General features: G+C 35.7%; 1 protein-coding gene across 2 annotated transcripts; it reads left to right on the top strand.

Annotated features, from left to right (window-relative positions):
• Positions 1-301: 301 nt before the first annotated feature.
• LOC103717649 (endoplasmic reticulum-Golgi intermediate compartment protein 3-like) lies at positions 302-11874 on the top strand. 2 transcript variants are annotated; one of them, XM_008806112.4, is made up of 13 exons: positions 304-630; positions 2477-2550; positions 2969-3052; positions 3214-3294; positions 6322-6402; positions 6573-6665; positions 8258-8437; positions 8554-8621; positions 8748-8799; positions 9035-9088; positions 9172-9261; positions 10973-11039; positions 11492-11873. In XM_008806112.4, exons 1-13 carry the CDS (start codon positions 492-494, stop codon positions 11581-11583), a joined length of 1155 nt encoding a protein of 384 aa, XP_008804334.2. In that variant the 5' UTR covers positions 304-491; the 3' UTR covers positions 11584-11873. The 2 variants fall into 2 exon arrangements, with proteins under 2 accessions (XP_008804336.2, XP_008804334.2); XM_008806114.4 differs by lacking the exon at positions 10973-11039 and having other exon boundaries at positions 302-630; positions 11492-11874.
• The last annotated feature ends 271 nt before the right edge of the window (positions 11875-12145 follow it).

The following is a 12145-nucleotide window of genomic DNA, read 5'->3' as shown; positions in this document are numbered from 1 at the left end:
TCACGATAACCGTTCGATCTTGATGGGTCTTCCCGACTAGACCGCCAGCTTCAAAGCCAATCAGACGGCTATGATTCGAGGACTCCTTGCCGTCTTTAGCGGCGCGTTCAATTCCTTTAAGACCATAATATCCTTCTCCGTTACCACAATTACCAACTCGTCTCGCAAAAAGCGATCCTAAATGAGGGGTACTTCAGTCAATTAAAACCCCGAAGCCCGTCAACCGCCTTCCGCGCCCGGGTCCTCGATTTCGATACTAAAATACCCCTAACAATTTCTAAAATTACAGAAAAAAAATCCTATCATCTATAATGTTAAGGCTGACCGCCGAAGATCGGGGGACTCCGTCCGTTTTTCAAGCTTCGAGGGAGGCCTCCGTCGAGAGCGCAACGAAAGCCGAGCGCCGGTCGGAGATGGACCGCCGGGGGAAACCCTAGATTTTCTCCGGCGGTGGGTTCGGCTTTTAAGGCTCTGGTTCCAGGGCGTTCGAGATGGAGATCCTCAACAAGCTCAAGAACCTCGATGCCTATCCCAAGATCAACGAGGATTTCTACAGCCGCACGCTCTCGGGAGGACTCATCACCATCATCTCCTCCATCATTATGCTCCTCCTGTTCATCTCCGAGGCCAGTAAGTCCTTTTTTTTTTGAAGAAAATAGGTTCTAGTTTGTTCTTTGTTTGAGGTGGTGACTTATTATTAGAAAGATGAAACAAATGCTTCATGGGGTCATGGGTTGTCATAAAAATTAAATTTTGAGTTTAATGGCTTTTGTTCGTAGATTTTTATCAATACTAGGAAAGATTCCAAAAGAATACGTCATGTGATCATGGGTTGAACAATAATAAGATTTTGAGTTGATTCTTATTATTTCTTCTACCTCAAAATATCTGCAACATCCCGTTTGATCATAAGACCATAATATTAATTCCTAATGGATCTGACGATTAGCATTGCATCTTGGCAATGTGCCACCCATTTGATCAATTTGATTTTGGACCTTAAGCACACTTAATTTTATGACGGATTCTCCTGTTTGGGGATCAAAACATGTGGAGACAGATATCTTAATATATATCTTGGCCTAAAAGCAAACAGCGGAAGCGGAAATGCTCATTGATCTAGGCTAAAATGTGCGTTGAGCAAGGCTTAAAAGGGCATGAAGCATCCTATCCCACGAATTAGCAGATCATATTCGATGCAAAATTTATTATTTACTTTCATAAATCTCAGTGCATGATCATTTATAGCGGGCTTAAAAGCCATAACCTATATTCACTGCCTCTCTCTTGTATCATTTTGTTTGAATACCCTTTGCTTCTAGGTGTGCAACTTGGGCTGCATGATGTGTACCACCCCATAGTTTGGGTCTTGTCAGCAAATAAATATCGGGTTTGGTTTGCAAGCATCAAGTTATTTCAAGTTTTATAAGGTTAGGGTTAAGGATTTGGCAATGCCACTTTTCGCAGTCCTGTTCCAGGTTGATATAATACAAGTGGTGAATCTATATAATACAGAAATCAGGTTAGCTTAGTGCAGGCTCAACCAACTTGAGAGACAAGACCTATAAATATGCTAGCATAATAACATCCAGCATCATAAGATTTTTTTTTTTTTCACTTGAAAAATGTAGGAGATACTGAGTTTTGAACTTAGGACCTACTTCTTAATATCCTTTAATGCTAAATATTGAGAGAGTGAGAAAGATTGGCTGTATCTGAAACAAGGTATATATTATGAACTTATGCTTCACTGACCCAGAAAGACAAGTTAGGGAGGGACCTGCCACTTGTTCTTCGTAAGATGATTGGAATTGTATTGGCTATCTCAGCAATTTCAGTCACAAGTGTGACAAGGGTCTACATGGCTCAAATAAGGGAAACAAGATTATGTTAAGTACCTGATCTTTAAAGAAGGGTAGACTTAAGGGGAACAAGATGCACTTGAAAAGAAAATACATAGAGGGCAATTAAAAGAAACAAGCTTAGATAGTAATGTGGACACAAATAAGAATATTATTTGAAGGAGCTAGCTATCATGAAAGAGATGAGCTTAGATAGAGAAAAATGTGATAGAATTCAAATGTTGGCCCCAGCATGAACTTCTTCTTCTGACATGGTGAGTAGTTTAATATCCTCTCTTTATGACTCTGCCCTATGTTCATTTTAAATATTTATTGAACTTCACATTTTACATTTAAAGTGACTTGTTGCTTCGTGAAAATATGGATCTGACAGCACATAATTGATTAATAATTCTAACAGATTAGTTTCATCTTAGCTCTCCTGTGGCAGCTAAGCCTTGTCAGATACCTTTTGACTTGTAATTTAGTGATATGCATTTGTCACACAAACATATGTTTCTGCAGTTTTCATTGCATGTCTTTCTAAGTAGAAATCATTTACAGTGAAGTGTCCGTAGATCTTTAGCATTTAAGAAGAATTATTGTCCTATCATTTTTTTTTTTGTTTGCTGCAGGACTATATATTTATTCGGAAACTGAGACTAAGCTGATAGTAGATACTTCAAGAGGAGAAAGACTACGAATCAATGTCAGTATTTAATTTGTGTTAACAGATGTATTTTATGTTTCAACAAATCTGAGAAATTCTTGTCCTGTTACAAAATTTAGCCTGCTATCCTTTGTAAAGAGTTTGAAATACTCTAAACTAACATTTTTTGATTGTACGTTTCTACTACAGCTATACTGAGAAAATTTTTAATATTTACAGTTTGATAATTGGAACAACATAGTTATGTTTTATGGTGGTTCCAATAACTTTGTGGGTCATATGTCTGATGTGCCTGTTTTGAAGTGACATATTTGAGTAGCTAATATAGAGCTATTAAATAGGGATATTAGATGTTTTCCAACAGCCAACATGTTTTTCAAATTGCATCTACAGAACACATGTGACACCTTAACCAATTTCATCAATAGAAACTGAATAATAACACTCTATTTTGCAGTTTGATATCACTTTTCCATCCCTTAGTTGTTCGCTTGTTAGTGTGGATACCATGGACATAAGCGGGGAGCAGCATTACGATATAGTATGTTCATACACGTCCCTTTTTTTGTAGATATTCTGCACCTTTTCTTGTCATTATCTTCAATTGACTTGGTGATCCTATTGAATTACATTATGTTTTAAAGCACATTTTATACTATAATGTCAAACATATTCCATATCATAATGTCTGTTTACTTGCAGAGGCATGACATAATAAAGAAAAGACTAGATCATTCTGGTAATGTTATTGAATCAAGACAAGATGGTATTGGTGCAACCAAGGTTGGTAACTTTGTACTTTGAAATTCAATATTGGTTGCAATTAATATTTCGGAACATTTATGTGTTATGTCCATCTTTTTTGTCAGTCTATAAAATGTATTTAAATCTCTGGAAGTTAATTCTACACCAATATTATTACACTTTTGCGCTTGACAATCTTTACAAGTTCCAAACAAACTTTTTTAGTTGTTGTGGCAAAGCAAACATGGAAAGCACAATCAGTATCAGTACGAGGGGGAGGCGCGGAAGTTGCTTGTTTGCTAGGTTGGCTTTATCATGAGAAATAAACTGTTAACTTGAATTTTTCAGATTCTTGGTGTGATTTATAAATGTCTTACTGATGGTTTTATTGAGATCTGTTGTTCAACTTTCACTGTCACAAAACTTTGACATTAGCGAACATGGTCTGTGCTTGCTGCAATGCATTTCAGAGGAGCATAAAGAGACCTTATAATTTAGCATACTGAATTCTATAGAGAAATTAGATACGCATTGTGATTTTCGATCTCTAATCATAACCGCAACCATCAGACCTTGCCACAACTATTTGTCATACGTGATTATGCTTTGAAACTGGTTTTCCATCACTTTATCTTTAATTGGTGAGATTCCTATAACCATGATTTTGATCCTTTTGAACCAAAATGTTTCTACCAAGACTTCCATATTTTTGTAGGCTGATTTAAGGCAGCATGTTGAAATAGAATTTTCTCTGTTGTAGACTCATGACAAGTTTTCTAATCCTGTAGAATTATTTTGTTTGGAATGATACCAATCACGATATGTTTGCAAGTAAAATTCTTAGATCATTGATCATTGAAGTTGATTGGAATCATCTAAAACTGATTTTAAGTAATTGACTAGCAAACTGGTCTAACTTTAACATTTTCTGAGACTTTAACCAAGATATGTATTGTTATCAGCCCATAAAATGACATAGAATTTCTTATAAATATACAGGAAGGTTGCAAATATCTTAGGGTGCTCTGAGCTTCAAGTGGTTTTAAAGATATGTCACAGCTTTTTGTCTATTTGTGTTCTATGATTCTGGGTGTAAAGTGAATCCTTAATTTTTTTTTTTAAGCTTAATTTTTGTGGCAGTTTAATGTAAATAGAGAGCTATTTAGAGATATTGGATACTATTGTGGTTTAAACCTGTTGCTTTGGAGCACAAGTGTGACTTGGCATTATTTTAGTGTGGAGGTACCTGATGGTGTTGAACCTTTTTAATTTTGTGTCATGAGCTTGATTATGGGAACCTTCTACTTCGGGTGCTGCACCTTTTACCTCTTTGACCATCCAAGGTCTTAAGCATCTAGTCGTTAGTACCATAAATTATCCAAAATCACTTCTGAGTTAATTAATTCTATGATCATTGTTTTTATAGTTAGCTTTATCTATAAGCAACCCTGCACCTTGATTGTCTAAAAATTATCCCATTACTTATGTTTGCATCTATATTTAATCTCACTTCATGAAACTGTAGTTGTACGTGTGTTTATTTTCCTATCTAAGACTTTTTCCCCCAGATTTTCTAGGCATTTCTTGTTGTTGCATAGACTTCTCATCCATTTATCCATCCTTCATTCTAGTTAGGATCTTGCTTCTTTTCTGAATATCCATATGTGACTTCTATCAGTAAAGAACTCTTGCTCAAGTTGTTACAAATAGTTGCCATTTTTAACAATGTCAAATAATTGTAGTCTTCTTTTTTAAGCAATATGTGTGTGTGTGTTGGAGAGGTTCTTTTAGCATGAGCATTGGCAAGACTTGTTGGCCTAAATAAAATGCTTTAGTCTTTTAGTGTTTTTGGTGTTCTTTTCTTAAGAGAATATTGAGAGCAATCATGTTCCATTTTATCATGATGTCACTTGTTTCTATGAAAAGCTGTGTACAGTACAGGTTTTTAGGCTTTGTGTTGGGTTTCAATGTCACAATTCTTGGCAGGCAGGGGTCATATTAAGGGAAAAAAAACACTTGTACTTGGTGAACAAGAACTCTCTTTTTTCACAAACCTCGCTCGTTTAATCATTTCGCCTTTAAGCAAGGAGTCTTGTACACAGCAGTGAAAACTGTTTTGCAAAGGTCAGCAAAAGATCTTGTTGTCTCCCTCAGTTTATTGGTTTGGGTATTTGCTTGTTTTGTCAAGTTTTTTTCTTTAAACCCAATCCAAGTTGGTTCATCACTTCATTGACAGCTTAGAATGATAGGACTAAATAGTTATTTTAGACAAGTGGTCATTATGACCCTTTTTGCCTAGGTATCCTGAAGCATAAGTGGGTTGATGATCACAAGATATATGGGAAGCTTGAATTCTTAGGAAGTGCTTACATTGTAAGCTGTATTAAAAATATGAAGCATTAGAATCCAACTTATAAGTGTTTTGTGCCGTATCTGTGAGCTTGGTGGTTCTCTGGTTGTATCATACAACACAATGAATTCATGGATACCAAAAATGACAAAGCAACAAATAATATTGCATTTGTTTAACTGTCTTGAGAGCGTATAGCATCAACAGAATATGTGTAATATGGTCTAACCGTCTTGGTAGCATATAATATCAACAGAAGATATGTTTTGAAGAGTGCATTGGAAGTGTAATCACTCGATAGATATGGGATTCATGAAGTTTCCAGATTTGGTTAAAATAAGTTTTGCTGGCTAAAATTTGTCCAAGATTGACCACAGTTTTTGAGTTCTAGTAGTTTTAGACAGTTTTCAGTCAATCCTGGCCAATTTTAGTTTTGGGTGAGATGCTTGAGGTTCTGAACTTTGGAGGTTCTCTTGCTCTTTAAGTTCTGAATGGTGTGGCTTGTGGGGGACTCTCAATGACTTTAATGTGAAAACATTATATTGAATGTTTCTCTTTTGAGCGCATATCAATTCATGAATGCAAATTTGGTGTTCATTACAAAACTTATATATATTTTTTCTTTGTTACAAACTGCTATACTAATTGTATCTGCAATATATTATTCTTTAACTCTTTCATATTTAAACGTTCTTATGCTTCTTTCTTTCATACAGATTGAAAGGCCGTTACAAAGGCATGGAGGAAGGCTTGAGCATAATGAGACTTATTGTGGTTCTTGCTATGGTGCAGAAGTGGTATGTTATCTTTAAGTGCACCAAAGTACCATTAACACTGATTCTTGGTTGCATTGATCTTTTCTTGGGGTATTCTGCTTTGTCACTTGTTATTTTTCTTTACGGCTAAATTCAAAGACTTTGAGACTTCTCTCAACTTCAACTATAACAGCTTGCTTATTTTGATGCAGTCAGATGACGATTGCTGTAACTCATGCGAAGAAGTTCGTGAAGCATATCAGAAGAAAGGATGGGCCCTAACGAATCCAGATCTGATTGACCAGGTCTACATAATGATATTGCCCATCTTAAGCTTACTTGTCTTCCATTGAACTTATGTTGATTTTCAAGTATGGCATTTTTTTTGAGAACTAGCTTTGGGTTTGGTGCAAGTGACAGCTACTTCATAGATATTGTTAACCAAATGCTTAAATGGTCGAATGTGACTATAAATGCATATCAGACAAGAAAGCATAGGTTGCCGTACCGGTTGATATCAGTGCATACCAACCATACTGTACATTACTGGTACCAAACCAGTATGTAGCATGGGGGACATACCGAGTGTCGGTACGTCGAACCGGCCCCTCTACCAAGCATACCGACCCAATAACAACAATAATAGGATGGTACCACTATAGGATCCGGTACCGAGATGACGAACCTTGCAAGAAAGTGATGCACAAACTTGCTGGTTTAGACTGTTGATCGTTACTAGCAAGTGGTGTGCAGCTCCACCACAACAATACATCTGTCAAGGACAACTCAAAATATAGACTGGTTTTTTTTATCATTGTCTTGGTGTGTGCTCTATTCTACAAATATCAAAATGTATTATTAGCATTTTCCTAGTTTTGACATAATCTGCAAGGCTTTGCATAAAATGCAAAATGTATACATTGTAAATAAGTGCAGCAAGGAATACAATACATAGTGCTAGTCTTGTGGTTGGTTTGTTTGACCGCCCTCTCAACAGGAGAATATCCATCAATTCTGATCGTAGTTTTGATAAATGTTGTAACTCATGCATATGACTATGGTACTTCTGCACCCTAGAGATTTCACATAATTTGAACACCTTTAGAAATAATTCAGTTCTATTTTAGGTTTATTTGGCATTTTTAGAAGTATGCTTTTATTGCACCTTCGAAGAGAATTGGATGAATAACGATCAAATCCAATAATAGTTATCAAGTTATTGTAATAAGATTTTTCCTCCACGATTCTAACCTGAAGTTGAGGTAGCTCATAATTAAGTCATAATTTCTGAATTTTGCATCCAAACTATAGTTTGGAATAAAATGGAGCAAGTTATTTAGGTCCATAGATGCTGAAATTTCAAAAGTCTCAAAATGTTAATGAACTTGAGTTTATGGCCCTAATGGAACAAAGAACCTAGTATAGACGTTAGTCTCAAATGCACTTTGCAGTTCACATGCACTGCTAGTTATGGCATGCTCTGACCTTATATCCGCTACTTTTGGTGCTTGTGACAAATGGATGCTGTCTTCCTATAAATAATGATATCATTTATTAACTGTGATCCACTTGATTCTTGCGGTACAAAGTATATTACAAGCAGTGCAAATTAAGCGCAAAATATGGGACAATTATCTTCAGTAGTTTTTGTTTATGAATTTCAGGGGGAATTATTTATTTCTATATGCTCAAATGCTGTAGGTTATGCTCTTCCGTAAGGGATTTAGTTAGCACCCTGATGCTTGTTTTATGCTCGGTTCTCCTCATGTTATTGTCTGCATTCTGAAGGCAACTTTAATTCTAAATCATTAACTTTTTATTTCTTGCAAGGAATTTCTTATGCTCTTCAAATCTTGACTTTGTCTTGATTCGATGGTGATCTTAAATTCCATTTCAGTGCACAAGAGAAGGCTTCATCGAAAGGATTAAGGAAGAAGAAGGGGAAGGATGCAACATTCATGGGTTCTTGGATGTTAATAAAGTAGCTGGAAATTTTCACTTTGTTCCTGGAAAAAGCTTCCACAAATCTAACATTCATGTGCATGACCTATTGACCTTCCAAGCTGAAAGTTATGACGTGAGTAGAATAAGTTTAACTTTTTCTTGCATTATATTTGGAGGTATTTGTATTACAGTCTAGCTTATGTGTCTAACAGAGCATATTTACTAACATCCTTCTGCTAAAAACACCAGATAAGCCACAAAATAAATAAGCTATCCTTTGGGAAAGAGTTTCCAGGTGTTATAAATCCACTTGATGGGTAAGTTGCATGGTGTACCTCACATAATTCAGCTAATTTGACTGGGAAAAGTAATCATTAATCTTTGATATAAAAATTTAGGATCACATTTTTTTAATGCTTACTCGGTCTTGATAAAAATTTCAGTGCACAATGGACACGACAAGCCTCATCCGGGATGTACCAATATTTCATCAAAGTGAGTACATGCAACTCTGTGTTTTTGTCATGTAGACTTTTGATAGATTATTATGGACAGCTTAGTCTTTATCATCCTTTCTAGACCCCCAATTATTTGATATATTATTTTAATCTGTGAAATGTTTGGTTTTCGTATCTTTATACCTATATGCTAGAAACTCCTTAGCTCTTTCTTTTGACACCGTATATGATTACACAAGCATTGTTAAGGGACTGTGTTTGGTGTTTCTCAGGTTGTTCCCACAATTTACACTGACATAAGAGGACGCAAAATTCACTCGAACCAGGTGAAATTGACTTTGATCTGTAACGTTTGTCTGGTGACTGGATACAGTCTGGCGCCTGAAATTTGCTTTTGCTGTACTTGCAGTTCTCAGTAACAGAACACTTCAAAGATGGCAATGTTTATCCCAAGCCTCCTCCTGGGGTATTCTTCTTTTATGACTTTTCACCAATTAAGGTGAGTGAAATAAGATATCTAGCATGCTCATATGTGCTTGTTTTAAAAGCTGTTTGGAGTTCGATTGAAGAATGCTTAATCTTCTGATATGAGAACAAAATTCAAATGTATATCTATGAAAATAATGCTTGATAAATGGCTCCACCAAATTGCATATGCTTAGTCTTAGTTATAGGTTGCATGAAGTCTTTCTAATGTTTTAATCAACTCAATTCAGCATCATCATGTCTCCTATGTATGATTTTATCCTCATGAAATATGAAGCCATCAAATGAAAACTGTTCGAACTTCATAAAAATGGTCTGCCATCTAAAACTATTATTTTGCTGCTATTTCAAATTAGAATTGAGAAAACATTTTCTGATCACAAATTCTACATATATTGGGGAAGCAATATCTTTTTCATCTTACACTGTCTCATAGTAAGAGTTTGAAAGTTGCCCTTTGTTGTAAATGGTTCCTTAATTTGTAGCTCGTTGGCAGGATAGATATAAAGGTAAGTTTTTGAGTGGGGTGATTTTATCAAGAAGTTGGCAAGTTGAGTTGGGAAACAGTATATGATAAAAGTAGTATCCAAACCAGATTTATGTCGACATTCAATAAAGATGTGATTGGTGCACTAATAAAATGGCAAATTGTTGGCAGGTTAAACATAACTCACAGCAAAGGCAGGTAGGAATGCAGGGATAGATGTGAAAAAGGCAAAGGCAATTATCTGTGTAGGTTTAGCTATGGCCTTGACTCTTGAGCTGAAAAATAATAACGAGCTTGCGGAAGATAGAAACCTCTAATGGTTAATTGATGTATGAAATTGCTAGGCGAGCTTGCACTACAACCAACGTGAAGCTATAATGCTAAAAAATGAAAGAAAGAGTACTTATAAAATAACACAATTAGCAACCAAGATTTGTAATTGGCCCACGCAGTCGGGGTAAAGCCATGTATAATCATCAACAAAGACATCATAATAATCTATTTCCCTTTTTGAATGATGAGGTGAGGCTGAGGCATTAGAATAAACATATCAATGGTTCACCTGAAACAGTAGTCCTCTTGTCTTGATGAATGGTAGTACATGTAGCAAGTTTGAGGCTAGCACCAATTATAAGCCAAAGTGAAAAAACAAAAGGTATTAATTTTGAAACCTAATGCCAGATAGTTAACAAAAAAATATTGATAAGAGATTGGCAGATTGTATATTGCTAGTGTATGTGGACACAGGTTACATTAAATTTGATTAGCATGGAACATTGGAAGTGTTGGCAAAATGAAGATATGTTGGCTGTCCCACCAAAATGTTATGGAGGCAACTTAAAATTCGGACATTGAGAATGCATATTGTAGAATATCTAGAAATGTTACTGGATCTTTTTTTTCTTTTTTTTTCCCTGAAAAACTATGGTGTTCACAGAGGTTACTCCAAAAATGTTTTCTTCAGGATTCCTTGTAGGATGACAAATTAGATCCACTTCTCCATAAATATTCTCTCACATATGTTCAATTTAATGGAATCTCTCTCTCTCTCTCTCTGTGTGTCAGTGTGTGTGTGTGTGTGTGTGACACAGGCACATGCATGTATTCACACATTTCTTGTTTTACATCTTATCAAACCTATGTACTGTTATTTTTAATATTACAGGTGTTTTAGATTCTAGCAGAGCACATTACTGTATCTTTCTCACATTTGTCAATGTGATAATTAATGTTGCAGGTGATCTTTACAGAAGAAAATAAATCTCTGCTGCACTTCTTGACAAACCTATGCGCTATAGTTGGAGGTTTTAATGCAGCTTATCCCACTAATTTTGTACTTTTCTTTAATGAATTCATTCTTGAAAAAATATTTGGATAGTAGCTTAGGTTTTAGCCCGTCAAAGACCATTTAGTACCCTATTTATTAAAGAAATTTGAGGTTCCAATGCAACTAATGACACTCATCTTATACTTTTTTCTCTTCGATGTTTTCATGAAGTTTGTAAGGGTCCAGTAGGTAAATTTTTTCAGAAAAAAAGTATTCTGGAGCTTATTTTGTTGCTAACTATGCATCCATGTTTTACTATTCTGGAGCTAAAAGGTGGTTCTAGTAGTTTGCTCCATTGTATGCACCATCTTCAACAGTTAATTAGCTGATGGAATTCATATTGCTTATATGTTAATTTTTCACTCAGACAAGTATGATTTAGAACAAAGCTGCTTGAACCTGATTTTGAGAATTTTTGATCATGCTCAGGTGTCTTCACAGTTTCTGGAATAATTGATGCATTCATTTATCATGGCCAAAGAGCAATTAAGAAGAAGATGGAGCTTGGAAAGTACAGGTGATTGCTTATATTCGAGGAAGTGGTCTCCTAGTTTTCCACTTCTGGGGCCTATTGAAAGATATGATTTGGTAGACTGACCGTGCTGGACAAGATGTTGATGCTGCTGATGGGGCCTGCTGAAATTATGACTATTTGGGCTCAATGCTGCTCGTATGTTACGTGTAACATGAAAAACTCTCTATCTTTTGCCTCTCTTTGTAAATGTTATTTGTGTGTTTATTTCTAGTATCTATTTTATTACTTGAATATATGTTGTTTTATACTATCGGCAGTGGTTCTTAGGGTTTTGATCTTTTGTGCTCTTGATAATTTTGAACACTTCCTTTATATCATCTAATGAAACCAGGCTTTAATGGCGCACTTTGCAACGCTGCATTTCTCTTGATCATTCCAGAAATGAAAATGATTTGTCAGCAGTTAAGAGCTTAATTTAACACGGGATATGCAGATTTGCGAAACTATGGCCACCAGATCATACTGAAACTAGTTAATGTGCTACATCATTTGATTTAATGCTGAATGGTTGCTCATAGGGTATTCGTAAATGGACTTGCAAGTGGATC

This window comes from Phoenix dactylifera, unplaced genomic scaffold (assembly GCF_009389715.1).
Source record: "Phoenix dactylifera cultivar Barhee BC4 unplaced genomic scaffold, palm_55x_up_171113_PBpolish2nd_filt_p 000722F, whole genome shotgun sequence".
NCBI lineage: Eukaryota > Viridiplantae > Streptophyta > Magnoliopsida > Arecales > Arecaceae > Phoenix > Phoenix dactylifera.
This window is presented reverse-complemented; position numbering and strand designations above follow the sequence as displayed.

Excerpts from the sequence above, each read along its gene's own strand:
- LOC103717649 (XM_008806112.4), top strand. The coding sequence starts at position 492 with ATGGAGATCCTCAACAAGCTCAAGAACCTCGATGCCTATCCCAAGATC. Across the intron at positions 631-2,476 it reads CCTGTTCATCTCCGAGGCCA|GACTATATATTTATTCGGAA; the intron begins GTAAGTCCTTTT and ends TGTTTGCTGCAG. Across the intron at positions 2,551-2,968 it reads GAGAAAGACTACGAATCAAT|TTTGATATCACTTTTCCATC; the intron begins GTCAGTATTTAA and ends TCTATTTTGCAG.